The 24,405-nt window shown below is 43.9% G+C and overlaps 1 protein-coding gene across 1 annotated transcript in view; it reads left to right on the top strand.

Annotated features, from left to right (window-relative positions):
- Nucleotides 1-24,405, top strand: part of CHST8 (carbohydrate sulfotransferase 8) — a 121,209-nt gene that overhangs the window by 48,850 nt on the left and 47,954 nt on the right. Inside the window, exons 2-3 of the mRNA XM_074158101.1 lie at nucleotides 8,705-8,711; nucleotides 22,906-22,931. Coding sequence (XP_074014202.1) covers nucleotides 8,705-8,711; nucleotides 22,906-22,931 — 33 coding nt within the window. The remainder of the gene's footprint in view (nucleotides 1-8,704; nucleotides 8,712-22,905; nucleotides 22,932-24,405) is intronic.

The raw sequence follows: 24,405 nt of genomic DNA, 5'->3' as shown, positions 1-24,405 counted from the left end.
TAAACCTGTCCAAAACAACAAAGGATTTTCACTTCTCTGGAGCGTGAAGCTCGATGGTACCAAAGCAGTATGATTACTAGGTGGGGTTGAGAGTCTCCGTTCTCTCACACCCACGCGTTGGTTCCCACCGCCCACTCCCGACAGGCTCCATCCCTCCTTACGGCACCTCAGCGTGGAGCCTCTGACAAAGCAGGTCCCTGACACCAGCAAGAGGAGACGGGAAAGAGAAACAAAACAATTCAGAGAAGAGAGAAATCTGACTTACATGTTACCCAAGAAAAACGTTTTGTGGTGGGTTGGTTTTTTTGGTTCCTTTTTGTAATACTGGACAAAATACTGTTCAGTTATCATAGAGATATTGCATGGGAACTAGCAAAAGGGAGTCAAAAGGATGGAGAGGAGTTGCAAAAAGGGAGTTCAGGCAACTAATAGCCATCAAGGAAAATTCACCTCCCGAGAATAAAGCTCAAACTTCCAAAGGCACCCACACTTCCAAAATTAGGCATCTATACTTGTTTCAGTCTCCTGTGAAAATACAAAACCTATTTACTGACAGAGAGGATTCTTTAAATGTAGCTGTTATGGTAAGTTAATTATTCATGGCATTTAAAAACACAAGAATATTGGGGTTTCCTCCACTGGGAGCCCTAGTGCACCTTGGTGGAAGAAAGGGAAGAATAAATGACTATGAAGATCTTCTTCCACCTAAGTGTCTACAGTACAACTCTATCACTAACAAAATCCAGATCATCAAAGAACTTGCTCCAAATCTGAAATGTCCCAGATAAAAACCAAGGTTAGTTAAATTACAAATCTCTGAACGCAATTAAGGATCTTCATAATCCAGTAAATTACTCCACGAATGGAGGAAATATAAGAAAACTGGTCTAAGTAACTTTTCAATAACTGTCACCAGTGAACTTTCAAAAGGAACTGATTTTTAAAATGTCTTCATTAAAAAACAAATATAAAGTATTCCTATAGAACAATTGTAGAATTCTTTATGTCTGGCGTGCCTTCACTAATGAGGAATGATAATGGAGTTCATTTTTATGAAAGTTCTTGTCATCTAATATTAAATTGGACTGGCTTTCAAGGGGCTCATAAGCAATTTATTGAAACTGAATTAAAAGGTTCATGTAGTGAATTACAAGTAGTATACAGTTTTGGAACAGAGGCACAGAGAATGTTTCTGGCTCCTGTTTGTGACGCAAAATATGTACCTTGTGTTACTCATTTCTATTTTACCAAGTTATACTTGAAAGACTATTGATTCCTATGCAATAACTGAAATGGCAGCAAAAACGCAAGAATCGAAGAAATCTATTTTAGGTGTTGAGAGCCTGGTGCTTGAGGAACACTTAAAAGTCTACGCTTATAACATTCAAAAAAGGTTATTTCTTCCAATCAGCAAACCACAAAATATTAGGTATTTGTTCAAATAAGGGACAATATTTTTAATAGTTATCTTTTTTTAATTAGTTTCTTTAATATTTATCATCAGTAGTATGGGAACTTGCTAGCACACTGAAATGAAAGAAGCATTCGTGGATTCAGTTACAAAATGATGATAAAATAAGTAAATGAAATGCCAATAAATGAGATACTCTCAGTTCAGACCGCACAGTAATGATTAGACCTATAAGGGAGGGGTTGCGTGGGATCAGAGCCATTTCTGAAATGGTTACTCTCTCCTTTTTCCGAAGTTTTAGGTATAATCGATGAAAGGGTTTAACTGACTTTTTTGGCGATGTGTCCTTTAGTTATCTCAGCACCTGGGCAAGCATTTTAACAGCACATATTGCCGTTTGTTCAGGGAAATAACATTAGGAGAAAATTGCCGCTGACGTATTGCACGTGAGCATCGTTCATGAGTACAGAAGGGAAAATCCAGTGGCAGAGCTGGATTCAACAGATTTCTGTTTCACTCACAAGGATTCGGTGAGAGGTTTTGGTATTAATCACGTCCGTCCTCTCCTCTCCTGCCCCAAAAGCAGCTGGTGCCAACAGGCTGGCCGTGTTTCCTCCACCTCCCAAACCCTCTGCCCTCTCTACCATCCCCTGGCCCACACAGACTTCACTTTTCATCCAACCAAGTCTGGGAATACTAGAAAAAAGCTATAACCAGGAGAGTTCTGTACAAAACTGGGTTTTGCTATTCAAGCCTGGTGCAGCTGTAAGAGCATAAAAACACCTTAATGTACATAAAGCTTTATAATTTTTTAAAATCAGCTATTTTCCCTCAGTTGTGCATTGTCATGTTATCCCGCTCTCATCTTGCATATACTTCGGTGACTTTTTTGGAATGAATTCTGTGCCCTTGATGAGTATTTCCCTTTTTTCCCCTATCCTACTCTTTTCCTCTCTCTCCCCAAGAAGGGTGTGCAGTTTAATTTATTCAAAGCAGGAAAAAAAAAAATAACTGAATGGAATTCTATGAGGTTTCCAATTTTATTTTTTTTATTATTATTATTTTTTCAGGAGGGTCAGATATTGAGCCTCACTAACCTCGACACTGTTGCTGTAGCTCAGGACCCTCCAGCGAAGCGGTTGCCTTGCACACAGCACACACGGGCCATTTCAAACAAAAATTGACACGGTCAGCAAACACATCCAGCTGAAAGGAAAACAGTCTCTGAAGGGCACTAGTTACGGACAGAGAGCAATTTCAGGCAGCGGGAGCCAGAGGACAGAGTGCTGCGAAGGTACCTGCAGAAAGGGGGGCATCTATAGCCTGTTCATTTAGCGAAGCCCAGTACCCCACTGCTCCCGGAGCGAAAAATCCAGACGCTGCCACAGCGGGCTGGCACGCAGGGCGCTTTCAGGAACCAAAACAGGGGTTTTCAAAGAAAGCGATAAAAAAGCAAAGCTAGCTTTTAGCACTAAATAGCTCAATTTGACGCTAAAGGTCTTACACTCCAGAGCAAAGCATCCCCACAGCAACACTGCCCAGTCCCAGGCTGCAACACAAACGTCCGAGGGCATCCCTTCTGGAACAGCATTGGAGAGGAGCGCTATAATCAGCCGGTGATTAAACCTTTCCTAATGACTTGATGAGCAATAAAAATGGGGCAGGAGAGACAGTGAGAACTGATTAAATGAAAAGGCGTCAGAGGCAGTGCAGAGAGTATGAGGAAGGAGGAATTTAAGCGTTTGGCTGAGCGTTGTAACTCTCTCCCCACACACACCTCTCCAGCACAAGAGAGTCTGCAGCGCGACTCCCCACCATTCCCCCCGCAGATCAACCTCACAGCAAACTGGCTCGCTGTGCTCTAGAAAGAAATGGAAATTACTTTCTTCCCTGATAAAATTTACCCGTAAGATGAATCGTTTGACTGATTCCAAATCTAGCCAGTCATTTTTACTGATAGGATACATATCTCTATTTAAGGAATCATTTTATAACCTGTTATCAAAATTATGAATTTTTTATATATTTTTTTTTTTAACAAGCAAACAAACAGCACTTGAAAGAGAAATATTTTGTACCGGTCTGTCAAGCCCTAGGCTTTGTTAGGGTAGGAGAAGCCAGGGGGTGGGAGCGAACTGAACAGCAGTGGGTACCGAGGAGGGAGAGTGGGGCGCGGGTGAGTGATGCTCCTGGAAAAGCTCCATTGCAGCCCCACTGAGCAAACACCCAAACTACCAGAAGAGGGGAAGAAAAGCTGCTTTGATACCACAAAATGCAAGGTGTTACACCCCAGATCGAAAACTCTCGGCCATCAGCAGCCCTGCTTTGCTGCAGGGTTACTGCGAGCCAGCCCCCAGCTGGAACCAACCCTGTAAAATAAGGATAAAGTGAGTGACAAACCGCAGAGCCACCGGGTTCTCCTGAAAACAAAGCTCCGTTTGTATCATTGATTTACCAAGTTAAAGGTGATTTAGACTCCAAGCACACGTGGTTTTCCAAAATAACACTTTCAGGATGTCTCGTGCTTTGTCTTACCAGAGGAAGAGGAGGGAGCGGAGCAAGCAGGGTCCCCGGGGCTGGAGGCTGCTGTCCCTTCCCGCTGTTCCCAGACACACAGCACCCCAGAATTTACAAACTAAACCAGCAAGGCAGACAAACGGTGTGTCCAAGGAGCTGGATTTGCCCTCATTTTATAAAGGGAAATGGAAAATGAAATAAACTTCTTGTTCTCCAACCAAGGAGTGAGCTCAGAGCCGTGAAAAGAAATCAAAACTACCGAATCCTTCACTTGACTTCACCTGCAGAAGTTTCTTTCCAAATCCCCTGGATAAGTGCAGGTGTTTTTCCATACATTACTTGGTTCCCTTTACACTAGGGAATTCCCAGTCAATTAAGTAACTCAACTGAACCTCAAGATTTCATCTGAAACTATTTTGTTAATGAATGACTGAAATATTATAATGAATGAGCGTAATACATCTGAGTGTTATGCAAAACCCCAGCACCAGCATCGCCCGTGGCTCTCGCCCAGGGCTCTCCCAACAGCCCCTCTCTGCCCACGGACACCTCGTAGCGCCGGGAAATTCCAAAGAGCCACGAGAAAGATGAGAACAGGTAGCCTTTGGGAAGGATTCTGGAAGCGAGAAAAGCACTGCAGAACTTGTTACTGTTCTAAACACAAAATCCGCCTGAACTGTACCCAAATCCCAGCTCTCCCGAGCCAGGCGCAGACGCCACCGGCTGCTCTCCCTGCGGCCGCAGCACTCGGGGAAGGGGAGGAATCAGACCAGGAGCACAGCCCCCGGCCCTTGGCACAACATCAGAGGTGAAAACAAAGAAAAACACATTCTCCATACTGACAAAGCCAATTTCGGCGTGTTTAATCTGAAGGCACACAACACGCTTCCGAAAAGGAACGGGGAGAAGGGGGTTAAAGGGCCATAGATGTGAGTCTTTTTTTCCCCCGTGCTCCCGAAACACCGAGCTGATTCTGAAGGCACCCCACGTACGCTTTCTGTAGGACTTCCAAAATCTCTCTCCTTCCTTCCTTCCCAAGACGCTACGTGGTCACACACAGGCCAAGTTGTGGAAATTACTCTGAAAAATGCTTGAATCTGCACTAGTTATGTTCACAAAGAAGAATTTTAAACCTGCCAAGGTTTGTAGCACGGCAAGATGAGAAACTCCTGAGTATTTTAAGAAAGAAAATGAAACAAGGGGCGGTATACTTGACACCCAGAAAAATTCAGCTTCTACTGCAAGGCATATTAGCCCCGGGAACGACTTCTGTGAGCTTGTGTGGGTTTTGATGCCAGCTTTTGTGCATCTGCAGCATTTGGTGCCAAGTTGAAGATGGGATAGAAATCATTAGCCAGTGTTACCTCCTCTCATTGGTTAGATCTTCTGTTTTACTTTAATTTTAACACAGTCTCTGGCATTCTATTTCCTATTTAAGAGTAATGTATTTTTACCGTTCCTCCACAGTTCATTACAAAGAGCATTCAACAACTTGTTGTTGTATCACTGGCGCTGATTTTACCAATTCAGGCTGCTTTTCCAGAAGGCATACTTTTAATTCCAAGTAGAATGCAAATTAGGATCGATATTAGACCCCAGCAAGCTCAAAAGCTTTCATGGTCATGAAAGGTGCCAGGTTGATAAACTGGGAACTGATATTTTGTATTTATTTATATAAAAGATGCAGCTGAGAAAACAAACTTTGGCACCTTCCTATGCCACAAACCGTGCCCAACCCACCACCCAAAGCAGCCGCTCCAGAGGCGAGGGAAGGGGAGCAGCTCAAGCATCTTCTGCTCTATCAAAACTCCATCCCAGCTGAAATGAACCCAAAAAGCTGAAGTAAAAATCCAAATATTAGAGTTCCATCTTCTAGCATTATTTTGGGTTGGTGCCCATTCAGAAATATTTTGAGAAACAATGAAAGAGCAGCTAGGATACTCATCTTTAGAAATGTTTGCAAGATGACAAGATCTTCATTTGGGCACATACAGTCAATTTTCAATGCCATGTGGTCTCTTTTTACTATAGACACAATTGACACAAATTACATCAGAGGCAGTACAGATTCGATCTGGGGAGCAATTAATTTACACCTTCTGAAGCATTCGCAATGTTGCCGTGTTTTTATCCGAGTGAAAACTACACAAACGTTCTCAAGACACAGATGAGCAGACCCGGTCTCTCCCAGGTAGCCCAGCCCGCGCATCGCTCCCGGGGCACTGCAGAGCAGAGCAGGTACCCCGAGCAGATGGCGAGCCGCTGACAGCCTTAGACGTTCTAAATTAAATGAATCAAGATACCACTTGTTCCAAGTGAGTGGGTGGTTAATCACATTCGCCCTTTGCATTGTTGACAGATAATGTTGATTTTGGTAATAAGAAAACTGAGGATTTTGCAGAAGACGGAAATGTGTTTTAAATTCAGAACAAAAGGTCAATTTTCCACTCGTAATCAACTCTCCCATTCTCCTATCAAATTTGAGCATTTTAGAAGGTAGAAAAACATGGGATTTTCCACAGTGAAGGTCAGGAAATAAGCTGTTGAAACGTTTTGTGCAACTGATTCTTTCTGTTACTTGGAACTACAGCACAAATTATCATTTCCAATTTCCAACCTTTAAGCATGTGTCAAATCCATGTCTAATCCACGTGTCAAAATTCACATGAAAATGTAACTTCCATCTTCAATTACCATATGAAACATCACGGCACTCATTTGTACACATCTATTTCATTATTCTCATATTATTGATAGATATTTGAACGTTAATCCCTCATATTTTAGCTTGCATTATAGGCCTTTGTATATAGAATAGGAACCCAAAGTCTGAATGAGCAGTTACGAGGCTTCAATAAATCCAAAATAAAGAAAAAAAAAAAAATCATTATTTCGTTTTTCATATGTGTTCGCGTACATGAAAAATGAAACTATCTTCACAGAAGTCTTTGGCCTGATTTAGGGCCATCATCAAAGGAATCTGTTGTGTGATCAATAGCATTAGGAGCACAGCAGACTACTCACTGCTCTCCAGAATTCTCTTAATTGGGCTTTCCTCAAGGAAAGCAATTCTGTTTCATGATGGCAACTGACAAAAGCTGCTGCTTGAGCATGACAGCATTATCAAATATTCTGCTTAGTGGCGACATTCGGCCAGTATCGAGAAGTAAAGCGGTGTTTTACCAGGTGTTGATTAGGCATGAAATGTTCATCTCTTGTCTTTTATCAAACAAGCTGCCCAAAAAAGACTAGAAAAAAACCCAAAAGATGAACTGCAGTGAATATTTTATGAATTTACTTTAATTGATAGCGTATTTTGCCTTCTTAGACTTATCAGCTGCCCATGAATTCTTCCTACCACACGCCAACGTGCTACATTCAAAGCTTGACAGAATAAATTACTTAACCTTTAAGGGCGATAGTGGGTCCACTATGGTGTCCCAATTAGGAGAATTCTCACATGCTAATTTTATGCTTTCTAATTAAGGCTCAATTATGGCTCTAGGAGGCTGGCCTGGGGCTGAATGGCAAAGAATTGGAACCGCCAAAGTTCAGAGGTTCAAGGTTCACAGACCACGCACCTGGGAGACACAAAAGCTCACCCTTTCCCAGTGATATTATTCCAGCAACACCCACTTTGTGGTAAGAGACCACAGACAAGTGCAACATACTCCGGAAAAAGACAAAAACCAAGTAACCTCTTTGCTCTCACTTCAGTGGAACGGTCTTAGCGCTCTGTACGTTGCTGAAGGACTGCCCAGAAGAACACATCTGCTTTGTGTTAAGAATAGTAACAGGTATTTATTATATGTCTATACTGGAGACAAGGACAGAGACTGAAGTAAACCTTCCAAGGACTCCACCGGTTTGGAAATGGGTCCCAGGGCACCGGATAACCGGAGCCGACAATGACCTTGGCAGCAACAGAAGGCTAATGTTTTCACAAGGATGAACTAACTGTTCCTGAACAAACTCTCCAGTGGATTAAGGTACAAACAGGCACCGATTCAAAATCAGCCATGTACGTCCTCAGCGCCAAGCTATTTTCCCCCGCACGGACAGATTTATGAGGGCTGATACAGAACGTCACTGACCACTTACATTTGAGTTCTCCTTGTTCTTCCAGCAGTACTGGGTATTATTGCTAGAGGGCATAGGCACACGTACATTGAGAGTCTATAGATACACACACACACGCACTTGGCACGTTTGGTGTCACTGAGCCACGTTCATAGGTCTGTTAAACTTCCCAGCACCAGGGAATGCATTTACTCATCCGTGTGACGCTCAGGAGAGCCCGCCTTTCCCCAGCCCTCCCCACATCCATGGCTCTCCATGTGCCACCGCCACAGGAGTCATCACTTCTGAGTATCTGACCGGCCTCCCGCTCCCACAAAACTCATTGCCTCCTCCGGACAGCCATTTCAGCAAAGAGCAGAAAATACTGCAGGGCGAGGAAAAGAAAAATGAGAGTTGGTAGGGATTACAAAGATGAGATGGGTTTGTCAGACCGGGAACAAAATCAGGTTTCCTGTCCAGAAAGAGCGAATGAAGAGGCACGTCTCCAACCTTCATTTCAGCCCCTTCTGTAAAGGCTGAGATGTGTCTGGAGGAAAATGCCTTCCTCAGCGGGCTTTCTCCTGCTTCAGCTGAAATTCCACCAGGTAGCCGGGAAGCACGCTAGAGAGACCCGACACATTAATTTTTATTTTCTGTTATAAATAGGTAATATTATGAAAGAGAGAAAAATGCAAACTGAACTGTCTGTGTTTGCAGTGCCTGAGTAAGGATTCGTGGGCAGAGACGGGGAAGCTGTCAAAGCACGGCAACACAGACGCGCTTCTCTTGCTGTGACACCTTTCTTCATTTCTCGAGCGTGGCAGCAGGGAAGGAAAAGCAGCAGAGGGGGAGAAAACACACTAGTTATTACAGCTGCAGTTCCAATAAAAATTAAATGCAATGAAAATTTAAGCATCCAGGAATAGTAAATCCCCTTTGTCTCCACATTGGTATAACATTAAAACGAGTACAAACCATACCATCATCATGCAACTATAAACCTCATCTCTGCTGCCACAGATTTAAGGGGTAGTTTGCCTTCTCGTGCTCTCCTTGCCCAGAAATATGTTTTTGTTAGTCCTGACTCTAAGCCTCTACTTGGGGGGAAAAAAAAATGGAGCTCTGTGATTCCAGTAATGAAAGATGGCCCACGACTGCACAGCTTTTCGCTGTGCTTTGTTTTGCTGTGAATCCAAAGGAAGGTGTTCACATCTTCTCATTGCCCCTCTCTCTTCCTTCAATACACAGAAAGCCTGCTTTCCTAATGAAAATACCCAAATTGGCTGCCTAAAAGAAAGACAAAATGAGCCCCCACCAAAAAATAAAAAATAAAAAATAAAATAAATAATCCACAACCCAAAGTTGTGTTGGTAACTTAGGTCTTCAGGAGCAGTACAGCGAGCACGTAAATACCCAAAGGCAAAGAAGCCACATGACTCCTGCCTATAAATACACAATATAGATTTCCCCCCCAAATCTCCATGCCTGCACTGAAACTTTTGTGGCCTAGATATTAAGTTTTAATTGTAAGATTTTAAACCTGCTGGATTTCCTTGGTCCCCGCCCCGGGGTCACTAAAGGCATGACTGCGATGGCCCCGCGTGAGAAGGTCCAGCTGCAGGCCAGGATGTGGCTCGGTGTGGGCAGGAACCGCGGTTTTTTTGCTTGACTTTGCTGCAGAGGAATTTACATGTTATAAAATACCCGACTGCGGGCTGGATTCTCAGAAACATCTTACTGACTTTCAAGTCGATGGTACTTGGGGTCTTAAACTGCTTAAAAGCTTTGGGAAATCCCGCACAAGTCTGTAAATCAGATTTGTTCCGTCCACTTTGCCCAAGAGGCAGCACTTTCAAGTTTTCCTCCAAGTCCCCAAATCAGGATGCACCACAACTGGCTTCTTTATTCGTAAATACTCACGGGTCACGCACACAAAATGAAAACTGTCTGAAGCAAGAAACCTGTAACGCTCCAAACTTCTGAAACTTATGCTTCAAGCACGACACATGACTATTTGGAATGTTCTTAGTAAAAATATAAATTAGAAACAATTCCTTATGAAGTAGAGAAACGATTAAATTGATAAGTTCAATTTAAATCATTAGCCTTCCCTTGCTGCGGGGAAAACCATCGCTAACTGGGAGGGAAAGAAATATTCCCATCCTTGCTATGAACTGGAATTTCAGTGATAAACTGCTGCCGTTGCAGAGTCCACCTGTTTTTGAGCAAATAGGTCAAAAAGGTGCTGTTGGACCACGGAGGGTCTGGGAATTGTGACTGACAGGGAGGAAATTGCTTTGCGGTCTCTCTTTCTGCTGTACATTAAACACGAGCAGCCCTGAAGCAGTCGGTGCAGGGACTGGGGCATTGGCTGCTACGATCTCGTTTGAGCAACGCGCAGAGTGTTGTGTCTTGAGCTGCAAACTCAGGCTGGGATAAAATCCCCATCCTTCAACGCCAAGCTGGGTCAGAACCACATCGAATTTCAGTCTGTGTCAAAATCATGCAACGTTTTCCAGGAATTCCAAGGAATACAAACGTACAGTCAGAACTCACTCGAAGCTTTGATCTTTTACAGTGTTAGAAGCAATGGAGAAGGAAAACAAAGAATTGCAATTCTTATGACCTTTTGTCAGTCAGAAACACTGGACGTGAAATGCAGTTGGCAGGACCACAGAATTTCAGACAAATGCAGAGATTGCCCAGACAGACCACTAAATAAATGCCAAATAAATGCCTGCTGCAGCACTGTCTCACCCTCTGCTCCCAGAGCGCTTCCCGCGATGCCGTCCCCCTCACACACAGCTCTTACAAACCGTGCCTGGTTAAATCATCTGCAGCCACCTGAAAACGTAGGTGCAACTTCCATTACAGGAACCAGGCTTCAAAACACCCTTTAAAAATTGGGCCAAAACGCATCAGACTAAGTCTTCCACCAGAATTCCTACTGCTCCTATCGAACAAACAGGAACTACACTCACTAAGGGAATTGCTGGGTTATAAGTGGAAACCGATAACTGCAATTACGTATGGCAGGAAACAAGCTTGCAAACGCGCAGGGATATTACATGAGCCTTCCTTTGTATTTCCTTCCCTCCTTTTCCCCCTAATGAAGAAGCTGTTACTGGCAGATGGAATTAAGCACGAGCTGCTTTGAATGCTTTTAGTCTGTCACTTGGCTTCACGCTCAAGAGCTGACGCTGAAAGTAATTCCCTCCTAATAACTCGGCAACGTATTTCCCCGAGCGCTCCGCGCTCTAATCACGACCCGCGGGCACCTTCCAAACGAAGCCTGACAGACCTCGGCACCGCACGGGCACCTCGAAGGCCAGCGGGACAAAGTCTGCCCGTCGCACGTGAACTTGAGGGCAGCATAAACTTCTCTCCTCTTCCCTTACAACTTGTAAAGTTCTCCCATCAAGCGCACAGTGCCAGGACAGCTGCCAGCATGACTGCTGCCGGCCTCTCGCATCTGGCCATTGAAATAGCTTCGATCCAGGGAACTCAAAGCACTTGGGAAACGCTGATGGGGTAGGAGCCCGGCTGCCTGTCCGCAGTAACGCTTCTGCAGCATTGCATCCCGCCTTTCCTGGGAGGTTAAATAAAGAGAATCCTGTTAACTGCATCCCACAGGAAAGTCCTGGAAGAGGGAGGAATAAATCCTGGGAATTCTGACTCTTGAAACCAACCAAGCTGTCCTCTGTTATCTGCACGCAATTCCCATCCCATCATTTAACATGGTATAAACTAAGCAAGCCCAACACTGTGTTGGGAGTTATCCAAATTTTACCCAAATCCAAATATTAAGAAGGACATGAGATGTTGGCAGACCTAGGTCCCTGCATGACAACCTCCACACACAAGCCATTCGCAGTGTCAGTCTCTGTTACCGGACCGAGCTCACTTCCCGATAAACCAATGAGACAGGGAGGATCCAGGGGCCAGGCAGGATCCAGGGGCTGACACTGCAATCTCCAGCAGCTCTCACTGGCACAGAACATTTTGCCCTTTGTTATGAGACTTGCTTTAAAAATATGTGTTACAATTCATACCTGAAATAAGTCAGCAGTAGTTGTGCATTGTTTGACTGGAGGGACAGACTGCCGCGTGTCCCTGGCTGGGGACGCCATCAAAATACCATGATGGCATTCCCTCCTACGCTGACTGCTCTCCACCGAAAGGCTCATGCTCCGATGGAAAATTGACACAAAACCTTTGTTCGCGATAAATCCTCACACACTGGCTTACCGGTGTTAGGCTCAGGAAACGCCCTCCCTCGCTGGAGACACCCAGGGATGGACACTGTGGGGAGCCTTTCTGACAGCAACCCACAGAAACGTTGAGAGCTCTGGCTGCAGAAATATATAAAATCCTCAGTAAAAATCATGGAATCATAGAATTGTCTGGGTTGGAAGGGACCTTTAAGGTCACCCAGTCCAACCATCAACCTAACTGATAAAAACTATCACTAAACCATGTCACTAAGCACTATGTCTACCCAGCTTTTAAATACCTCCAGGGATGGTGCCTCAACCCCTTCCCTGGGCAGCCCATTCCAAGGCTTAATAACCCTTTCCATGTAAGAATTTTTCCTAATGTCCAATCTGAACCTCCCCTGGTGCAACTTGAGGCCATTTCCTCTTGTCCCATCACCTGTTCCTTGGGAGAAGAGACTGACCCCCCCTGGCTACACCCTCCTTTCAGGGAGTTGGAGAGAGCGAGAAGGTCTCCCCACAGCCTCCTTTTCTCCAGGCTGAACACCCCCAGCTCCCTCAGCTGCTCCTCATAAGACTTGTGCTCCAGACCCCTCACCAGCTCCGTTGCCCTTCTCTGGACACGCTCCAGCCCCTCAATGTCCTTTTTCTCATGAGGGGCCCAAAACTGGACACAGCCCTTGAGGTGGGGCCTCACCAGTGCCCAGTACAGGGGGACGATCGCCTCCTGAGTCCTACTCACCACGCTGTTCCTGACACAGGCCAGGATGCCATTGGCCTTCTTGGCCACCTGGGCACACTGCTGGCTCATGTTCAGCCCACAGTTGACCAACACCCCCAGGTCCTTTTCCGCCAGGCAGCTCCAGCCACTCTGCCCCAAGCCTGGAGCGCTGCATGGGGTTGGTGTGACCCAAGCGCAGGCTCCAAGGGACCATCCACAAGAGGGATGGCAGCTGCTAAACGAGACGCATCCTGCGTTGGCCACAAACTGCCCAAAGAAAGGCAGGGTAGTGGGGAAGAGCCAGTGAAGGATGCAGCAGTGACACCACCACAACGGCACATAAACCGGGTCTAACCCAGCTCTTTGCTCGCCACAGCCCTGCCGGGCTCCCTTCCCTCCTGTGTCTGACAAGCTCCCGGTCCCAGCGCGCACAGGGAAATATCTTATCAATTGCATTTAACCTTAAAACAATATTAGAAAATATCGTGTGCCAAGCCTGCAGCAAAGAGATGAGATCACCTGAACATTCCTCAACAGAAAATGACATTTCTGGAGGTAACAAAATGCAGCAGCCACATATTTCAAGCATCACGGTACAGAATATAAAAAGCCAGATGGTTTGATAAGCGACTGGAAAGGACTGTAGCTCTTTAGAGATCTCTGAACTGTTATCCTGGTCTCAGGCAGAATGTATTCAGCAAACACATTCAAATTACACTCTGTCCTTTAAAACAAAACCAAAAAAACTAATTAATAAGTAGCTTCCCAAGCAGTGAAGTGAATGTAAGGTATGGGATCTCTGATGGTTAATGGGGCGGAAACGCTAATTGAAGGTTTTCTTGTGGCTTGTGGCATTCAAAACATTTTGGTAGAGCCCTTGTGGACTCAAAACAGCTGAAAAAACCCCATTGCTCCAAAGTCAGCAGCAGTGGTGGATGTGCAATCCCTAGAAAAGCAGTTTGTAACACTGGATAGCAACTGGAGCTCCCAAAATATAATGAAACTTCATATTTTATATCTCTTTAGGAATGGTCCATTTCTTTTAGGGCTTCAAAGAAAACAGGTAGAGATCTGTCTCTGGGCAGAGGGACGATACACCATTGGTCAAAGACATTCACGTTCTTACGAGACAAGCCAGCAATGCTGGGTGAAAAGAGAAGTTTCCCAGAAATAATCTTGCTAAACAACACAGTTCCTCATTTTCTTTTCTTCCTGTGCCTCCCCCTCACCACGGCACGTGTGGCAATGCCCTCAGTGGCCCAGCAACCAGGTGATGGGCAATGCCAATAAATCCCACTGGAGCATTTGGACCTGAGGGCACTGGACCCTCATTACTCATGAAACACTGAACTGAACTCAGAAAAGATTAACTGTAGATCTGAGACTTCAGAATACTATGTTCCTCCCCACAATTTTAGCCAAGAGCCATTATTTTTGTTGGAAAGCATACACCATACGTGGGTATAAAAGCCTTATTTGAGAAAGGCATCTCCAACATATCTCATTTCATCAGCTCTATTTTTTCAGGCTATATATTTGAACACATTAATAAAATATGTGCAACAGACACTGTCAAATTCATCAGCATGCAGGAAAATAAATAAAATTCGCTGTGGTGTTTCATTTCATTTTGACTATTTCACACACCTTTCACCTTGTGTATCCATCAACCTTTCAACAGCTGCAGGGGTCTCCGGGCTCTGGAGGTCGTTCAGCTGGTACCAAGGATGCAGTTTACACCCCGGTGTTTTAAAGCTCTGACCTCTGCTTGTGGAAATTTATGTGCATCTACAGCTACCTAAATATTGGAGGTGTCACGGTGAACATGGAGCTGAAAGAGAATGATTTGTTTTTTCACTTACAACTTTTGTTCTCTGAAGTTTCACATTCACAACCCGGAGACCTTCCCGTTAATCACCCTGGTTTTGAGAAATTTTATTGCCCCAGAACAAGCCTGGAGATTCTCAGACTTCTCAGCAGACGGTCCCCCAGCAGGCGAAGCTTAAACCTGGGCTGAGTGGGGTTTCTTTGCTGGCCAGAGCCTGATTTGGGGACCAGTGATATAAGTGCATGGTCTCTCACACCCATTAGGGAAATTTCACACCTTCAAAGATGTCTTGAAATCCAGGAAAAAGAAGACCTGTAAGGTTATCTAAGCTCCCATCCTCACAACGCCAGGCTGCTCTTGGCAGGAGTTTTTGCAAAGCCAGTTTTAAAAGAGGAAAGTGATGATTTTTTCCAGCACTTCCCCGTGCAGGGGAGATGGGATCATCCCGGCAAAGGGCACAGAAACAGCCGAGATTCTTCTCGCTGCTGGGACATGGAGAGCAGACAGCTCTGCCAGCAGCGCTGGCACCGGGGACACCCCGGGGGTACAGGGGCAGAGGATGGCACAACCCCCCACCGCAGGAACCTAATTAATAGTTTTTCCGCTGCATCAGTGACATTTTAGCCAATGTAAATCCAAAAATGCTGTATTAATTGTCATTCCATTAGGGGTTTTAGTAGCCTCTGAGTGGAAAACAGGGACAGAAGAGAAAAATATTCATATAATGGGAAATTAACTCCAGAAAATCTTATAATTTGGTAATTGCTAACCATGTGACACATGCCATGACCATATACCACCTGAGATAATTCCCGAGATAATTTTTTTCAACTACATGCAAAGCAAGCAAGAACGTCACACTTTTTAGAGACTTTCTGGTGCGCCATAGGTGCCCAAAGGTATCAGTATAAAATTAATCAATTAGAATTTTCAGCCACTTAGCCTCTCCTGAAAAGGAAATTGAAAGAATTACAGACAGAATTGTGCATTTCAGCCTACAGTGCCAAATTCCATCATTTTAACTTTAGCACCTTTCAAATCAAGCCTTTACTTTTTTCTGAGTCTGGTAGGTGGCCACTTTGATCTCTACCCGCTTGTGACATTCCTTTGTGCATTCGCAGCATTGTTCTCTAATACAAACACAGAGGAAATTGTAGCTTGGAAACAAACGAACGTCGTGCAGCATGGGGAACTGGTGTCAAAGCAGACTGAATAGGTTTTTATCTAATACCGAAGCCTGTGCTTCCTAAAGCTCCTAGCTCCGGGCACAGTAATTCAATAGCAAATTAACATAGAGTAGACTCATAACAGACTTTGAAAATGAGCATTGTACGCCTTCCACCACCCAGACAAAAGAAATACCTGGCTGTAATATGGAAGATTTTCCAGCTCTGATACCCTGGTGAGAAAAAAACCACAAGAAATCCTGACAGGCACACCCAGGAGCGTCGTGGCTCAGCTGCAGCACACCTGAGCAGCAGAGGGACAAATCCCTTTGGCAGGGGTTGAGCTTCCTCACCGCCAACGGCTCCTCCAGCCCTTCTCCAGCCCGCCAGACCTTTGCCACCTCTGTTAACGTCCAAAAGCTTTATGCTCGTACCCTAAAGTTATGTTTGACCCCTAAAACAGCAAATTTGTGCCGTTAATTTTGCGTGTGATTTTGCAGGCTCTGGTGTCGGCAGCCCCTCGCCCCGCTCAGGCCATCCCCAGATCCCCAGATCTCAGAGCACCTCTGCTTCTACCGCACACGTCCCTAATCACACCACGAGCATGCTTAAGCCAGGCCTGATCTCTGAAGAACATCATTAGTAATTGCCGTCTGATAATATCCCTTTTAATAGGGTCTGTTGTGATCTTCTCTTTGGTCAGTTCCCCGCACACCCCGCAATCCTTGCATTGATCGTTTGGCATCTTCAAAAAGGAGAAACTGCACGTGGAGGTGTCACACCGTCAGCAAATAAGGCTTGTTAACTGCCCATAAAGTTACAGGACGTATATTAAAAAAAATAATAATAATAAATCCTACTCCTTATTTATTTGTAAAATCTGCAAACAATTTTGTTGCCCGTGATTTTGAAGGCGGCTGCTGTTGACAGTGCTTCCACCAGCCCAGCCAACTTCATTTCTAATTTAAAGTTACTCTGGAATCTCTAATCCCGTATTTGAAATTCCTATTACTGGGGGCTCTAATGGCAATTGGCTTGGCAAGAAACCTGTTTACACAGCTCCTCTCCATCAGTGCCAGCCTGGTCACACACCGCAGCACCAATAACTGCCTCCGGGCCAGGAGCTGCCTCTGCGCACCCAGGCGTGCATCGCCCGCAGCCGTGCATTCCCCGCAGCCGTGCATCCCCCGCAGCCGTGCATCGCACCCAGCTGCACAGGTACTAGCTACAGGGTCTCTGGAACCAGCACCTTTTTTTCTGCCAACATTTCAAAATTGGGATTTCTTGGGAGTTATAAGACATTAAGGGGAAAATCAAAAATGTCAAACCATTATTTTCTTATCCTTTATTCTTTCTCACCTGGACAGAATCTCTTTACGGATCCTTTTTGATGAGTAAAAGCTAAAATAAATAGGAGATCTGTAATATGCCATATGAATCAAACAGTTCTAACTTCACCCTTTCAAGCAGAAACACGCTATATAACTGCATTTGATGTGATTTAGCCACTTCTAAAAATATCTTCTGTAGAAATCTCACTTTTTCCCTTTCTTCACACACGCAGAGCTTCCACTCAGCCTGTCATTCATTCATTACCTCCCTCTCTCAGGTATCACCATCTCCGCTGAATATAAAAGGTATTAGATCTTTCCCAAACTGCTCCATGCATTTCAATTTTAAAAGCGTTGATTAATCTCAACTCTTACGATGGAAATAACTGAAAACATCCTGCCTGAACGAGATGACAAATATCTTAAGTTACAACAAACTAATTCATCTCTAATTTCGTGTTTGCCCTTTCCCCAGCGCTCGTTAAGCTCCCACACACCACCCCAGCTTTTCTGGAATTCACCGATCGTGTCCACGCGCTGCGGGTAAAGGTCATTTCACAGGTTTGTGTCAGTCTTTGTTTGAAGGCGCTTTTGCTCACAGCTGCTCCACTTCACTCCTAGGGCCCAAAATGCACGGCCTTGATGCTGTTTCTTTGTCCTCTTCCTCTTTCCCTCTTTGGCATAATTTTCAAAGCACTTCGCTGCAGAACTTCATGTCAGAGCCTCCTTTAGCGTCCGCAGGGGTTCTGCAGGGGCAGCGGCAGGGTCAAGTCTTTTAATCCCAACATTAATACCCTCACCATCAGACATCTAAAATATAAAATATTCGTGCACGTAGGTAACACCGTTAAAGTGTTTACTGCAAACGTCAGGTCTATCTCAAACCTGCCCTCCTCTCCAGTGACACAGGTGATCAATAGCTGGCCTAATAATCAGCTACAAGCTCTATTCCAGCCCATTGGTATGAGGATGACTTCTTTCTGCCGGGGCCTTCAGCCCAGCAGGCACCTGTAGAGTGCACACTGAAAATCCTCCTTCAGCCTCTGTCACATTTAACAAACCCGTTAAAGCAAAATCCTGGGAATATCCTGTCCTTCAACAAGCACGTGGCTTATATCACAAATGCCATCCTGATTTAGAAAGGCTTTGTATGAAGAACTAAATATTTATTCTTGGTGCTACACACTGATCTGTGTAAGATAACGGAGTCATTCCCATCCTGAAGAATGAGAATGGATGCTTTTAGTATGTCATTTTACTCAGCTGACATAGTTAACAGAAAATGTTGTACTATCATCAGGGTGGAAAACAGTGGACTTAAAATTTTAGTTCATGCCCATGGTTCTGCTCCTGTGGGAAGGACTTTTTCTGGATTGCTGGAAGTTCGGGGGCGGGGGGGGAGGGAGGCAGAACAAAACCAAAACCCGAACACCCCTTAGTTCAACACAAACACACTTTTTTCCAGTGAACAGGCAAAGAGTGCAGAGTATATACTTCAACGTGAACTGACTCCCATGATTTCAAGCATCAAATGAGGTTTTTTTAGTAAAGTATACTTTCACATAATAGATCTACTACATTATGTACTTAGAGTCCTCATAATGCAGCACACTAGCTATATATTATCATTATAACCCTGCTGAAGTACCTAACTGTGCATAAAAAAAGAAAAAAAGAAAAGAAAGATGCTAGGGAATTTGTTTTCCTGTTTAAACAAAACATTTGCTCACACCAAAAGAGAGATATATCATGTGGCAAACATACATAAGCAATTCTTTTGCTAAGAAGATTTATACTTAATGTCCAAATATATTACTAAATGGGAAGCAGAGAAGTAAGGTCATCATTCATTAGGTAAAATGAGGGAGGGAGAATTCATCTGTTTAAAACATTAGCATATAAATATGATAGGAATCCTGAACCTCAATGCATTCCAAAACCAACCACAAGTTCTTGGGGGTACAAGTCATCCCTGGCAGATGTAATATCGCAGCAATCAGAATGGCACAGATTCACGAGCAGGAAGGAAATAGCACCAACTTCAAGAAAAAAAAAGGATAGCTCTGACATAAGTCTTTTGCCAAACTTTGCGATACACCACTGGAATGTGTCATAAATTCCAGAGGCTGTTAAATACATCGCCTGGGAAGAGAAGTGTACAAATACACAACTAAAGTACAATTGAATTACAAAAGCTTTATAAGTTAGTGCTATTCATCTCAGTCCCTGCCACTGCCCGTGCGGGCTGTTTGCCTCCTCTGGAAACCTCAATGAGGATTCTTCCGGCAAATAAATCTCAGTTCACCATTGCCATGACGTGGAGCGTGTCCGAAGGCAGCAGCAGCAGCTCAGCTGCAAAGGGGAATGTGGGAAAACACCACAACCCGGTCACACGCAACCGCGAGCCCACCTCCTGAGGGGATTTGCTGTGAAGCAAAGGGAAAAATACTTCAAATCCTCCTGATATTAGACAGAATTTTATGAAGGAAAATATCTTCTGTCACCCAAACCCACCTTCTACTTTAGATCTAGTTGGTGACAACAGACTTAGCTGAAAACACGGTATGTAACTGGTATATTCAAATCTCTACTAAGAAAACCTCGGTATTATATTATCTCAATATTCCTTTGTTTCACGGTGGCAATTTTACTGTTGCTAGAGGAGGCTGGATGTAAACCATAATATTTTCACAAAGAGTTCAGAAACAAATTCAGCCTCAATCTCTATTATCTTACATCTCTGCAACAAGCAAACTCATCCGTAGAGTTATCCTGCTTCCTAACAATAGATGAGGCAGACTAACGATCCTCACACGCAGCAAGAAATTGGTTTAGTTTCTTTATCCCCAGCTCTCCGGCTTTCAGAACCATCCAACAAAACAAACAAACAAAAATTTCTATTTGATATAACTAAACCTCCCCATAAATCCACCCCCACAATTACCTTAATTTAGAGATAAAGAAATAACTGCATTGCACTTCATGATCACAGCTCCAGAGATTAAAATGAGCTCCATGAGTAAACAGCTTGGGGTTCCTACCCGCTGCAAGCCAGATTCCTCTTCGCTTAAGGCATAGCCAGGGATATTGTCTGCCATAAACTGGAGAGATATTAACAGGAAGGGGGAAGTAATCAGTCTTATAATTCACAGAAGACGAAACCAGTAACAGAAACACGCTGCCTTGCTGGTCGCTGGAGAAGGACACCGACAATGCAATAAAGCCAATTAGAGAAATGGGGCTGATGCTACTGCAAAGAAAGCAGAGATGCTGGGAGGGCGATGGGCAAGAGCACCCAGTCACACACTCAGTGTAACTACTTGGAGAGCAACCCTACAACTCAAAATTAAAGCCAGGTAGCTGACATTTAAATGCAGTATTCACTTCATTTTGTTATTGATACACCAGAGCTCTATTCGTTTAGTTCCTGGTCCCAATTCATTCTCCTCCTGCAGAGTCCCAGCTGAGCAATGCCCATGGACACTACTGCACAGCCCTGCGTGAGGCTGCCCAACAGCAAGGCTGGGCAGGGATCCTCCACGTGCTCGGCACAAATCAAGGTTTACTTTAAGGGATTATGATAAAAGATGTCGATCAGCAGAAACCCAACTCCTAGTTTCCTGTATTCCCTGGGAACAAGAAGGTGACAGTAATCCAGCGACAGCCATACATCCAGCCTAGAAATTCCACCACAGGTTTTTACCACTGACTGGGATTTAACTATTATAGGAAGCTTGAGGAAATAGAAAGATCATCACTGGAGAAAACAGGATCTCCTGCAGAGTATGCCGGAGGGACAGAAACCTTTACTGCTTTAGTGGGGTGTGAAGGGTCCTCAGAGCCTTGTCCGTATCAGGGGTCTGTGCCTAGAACTAGATTCAACTTTTTCCCCTTTCCGTTGTGCACTACTTCAAAGCAGCTCTTACAGATTAAATTACTGCGGAATATCATAGTAAGTTTCCTTCCTGCATAAAAAATAAGTCATATTTCATTTTCCTCTCCTTTACACATAATTGGTAACATTTTTCTTCAGCAATTAAATTCTTATTTAAATTCATTTCTTCAGAAATTAGAAGCTGGCCAGCCTCTGCAAGCTAGAGATTTTTTATTTAAAATATTTGATAGAACTGGGACAGAGCCATAAAACAGTTTTTCTCTAACTTTCTTGACCTTCAAGTCAAAGGTCTTCAAAGGCTTCTCTATTTTTTTTTCCTGTTTGTTATTTATGAAACATCTTGCAAAACCACAGTCATGGGGACACTTCAAGTTTCTGAGAATGACGCTCCCAAAACAATATGAAAACCACGGACGAGTATAAAGATGGGGCCAAATCTTGCCTTTACTTTAGGAAGGACACCAGCAATGCTCTAGAAAACAGTAATCTCAAGTGACCTCGTGACCACACTGAATTTCCACCTTATTTGGTGGGATTTTACAACTCTAACAGTCTGCCCCATGACATAATATGATTCTCTTTAAGTAAATCATTATCTCCATAATTTACAAATTATATCAGAGCACAAAGAATAGTTCAGTCACTTGGGAATTACAGCAAGACATCATCACTAAAGATGATTAATATCCTAAATGCAAAAGATGGAATGCTCTTCATACAGCCCCGGTGTTAGTAAAAGATTGTCCATCAAAATGTGGGTCACAACAACTTAAAAAAATGTTTTGAAATATTTATTTCAGCATTTGTTGATACTATCCCACTGAATAGTTATGTAACTACAAGAGCACAGAAGGAACCTGCTATCATTGTTGAAAATTTAATCATTTAAGAATTGCCAACTTCATAAATTATTGATCATGGAGAACATCCACATACCCCAGGGGACACAGAGCCTCCTGCCGGCTCTGGAGTGTCACTGAGAGCAGGGACAAGCAGCGACAGAGAATAAGAATGTCTTCTACCTGACCCTGAGCAAAAATGTACTTTGGGGGAAATTTCCTTTGCTCCTCAACACTGTTCCTGTACTCAGCTTACTGGAATTTATGCCTCTGAACAAAAAGGAGAAAGAGAGGGAATGAACTTTAAAAAGTAACAACAATCAAAACCCAAACCAACCCAAAATTTCACAGTAAGGTATTATTGTAAAGAGCAGTTATAGAAGTGAAGGTCATCCTAACCCAGGAATTTTTAGGTTTAGTTAAGGAAACGTTCGGCAGGCTCTGTAAGGGGATCATGTGCTCCCAGATCTGACCAAACACACAAGACGCTCCCAAAACTCTTGTTCTGATGAGGGACTGCTACGGCCAGGCATCCTAGAGAGCTGGAGTCTGAAGAGAAGTTAATCTTTTTGGCTCCTGGGCACACCCTGCCAGAGCAAGCAGGTCAGAACAGGGAGTTTCAAGGAAGTTGGTAAGAATGCTAAACACGGAGGAAAATTCAAAAATTCAGCTGCTTTTTTTTTCCCCATGTAGAAAAGAGAGGATCAGAAGAGGACATGAGATGAATCGTCTTAACGTAAAAGGCTCTTACTAAGAGGGAGTTTGATGAATTATTCTCTGTGTCTGCTGGGGAGAGGACAAGACATAATTGGATTAATTTTCAGTGAAAAGGACTTAGACTGGGAAAAACTCTATACATCAAAAGGTAATTATAACGGAGCAAGCGGCTAAGAGAGGTTATGGAAACCCTCTTACTCTTTCCAGGCACTGGTTAGGTAGACATCTGTCAGGCATCACGGAGTCATACCTCATCCTCTCAGGAGCTGCTGTTCCTAAACTTTTTAAGCCTAAAAAACCGTTTATGCATACTAGATTTCCACTTGCCTCTAGGCCTGCCGTGTGACCCTTTACAAAGCTTTTGGCAATTAAGACAGTATCAAAGAGGGATGATCTCCTGGCCTCCTCCCCGGGTCTTGCAGGCCCCTTTTTGCAATCTGCACGTATTGGGGGGAAAAGGAAAAAAATAGTAAGATCCCACTTTAAAAATAGTAAGATCCAGCTTTAAAATCTACTGGATGTCCCAATATCAAACTACTCGGGGCCAATGATGAGTCAGAGGAATTTGTATTGCCTGTGTATAACTGGTGGAATTTAAAGAACAGCTTCAGGGACTGGATGAAACACGTGTGATATTTGGTACTGAACAAGCTGCCCACCTACAGGAGGAGCCTTGCCGGGCACTCCGGGCAGCCCAAACGGAGAGAAAAGGAAAGGTTTCATTTCTTTGGCATTCACAGATTTAAAAAGCAAAACAAAATAAAAACAAAACACAAATCCCCAAACCAACACGAGACCACCACACCCTGAAGCTCCCATGCAACTGGGAATTCAGTGTCAAATGTAACAAGCAACAATTTATCTTGATATTCAAAGGTAGGTATAACAAAAAGCATTTAAATAACAGCCCAGTGAGTAATGATATACATGGGACTGTAAAGCCATGATATGCAGTGATGGTAAAATAAAAAATAAAGTTGTATTTTTTAATTTATTTGCTATAATTCGCATATACTGGTAAAACTGTCTAAAAAAGGATTGCAGTTTTTCATCCTTAGGTAAAAATGACTAAAACCTGCTGATTATCCATGGTCTGAAGGAGGCCGTGCTTATGATGCACAGAGAAGAAAGCTCGTTTAGAGCTATTTGTAAGAACTGGGAGTTGCACTTGTGTCTTTGGTAATAATTGTGGCCACATACTCACCCTGCCACACGTAATCTATCATCTGGTTATTACTGTCCACCCACTCAATCTTAGTGATGCCAAATGCATCTCGTTACCATGGACACTGAACTGGAAGGTGCTGTAAAAGCATAAGACAGGGCTATCATAGATGGCATCAACAACAGTGGGTTATCTGATGGCTCTGGCTCCCAACCCTGGTATCTCTTATGAATTGCCTTCATGAAGTAACTCAGAAACTTCAAGTCATTTAGGAATTTGTAACTGTCAAATTAGACTTTGGGGCAGAGCAGCTTTGGTAGCTCAACACCTCGGCACCTGGAGAGTGAGCCAGAGGAGAAGGGGAGAAACACTGTCCAGAAGGCTCCAAGTCACCCAATGCACTGAAAATTAGTGGAACATCAACTTTTCCTCTCCTCTTCTCCATCAGGAGCCTTGAAAATCAGCCCTGGCCCTGGACACGCTCTCCCACCTTCTTTCCTTTGAACTGCCAAGTATGCAGGAAGGAAGGAGAACTTTGCACA

The sequence above is a fragment of the Numenius arquata genome, chromosome 13 (genome assembly GCF_964106895.1).
Source record: "Numenius arquata chromosome 13, bNumArq3.hap1.1, whole genome shotgun sequence".
In the NCBI taxonomy this organism is placed as follows: Eukaryota; Metazoa; Chordata; class Aves; order Charadriiformes; family Scolopacidae; genus Numenius; species Numenius arquata.
This window is presented reverse-complemented; position numbering and strand designations above follow the sequence as displayed.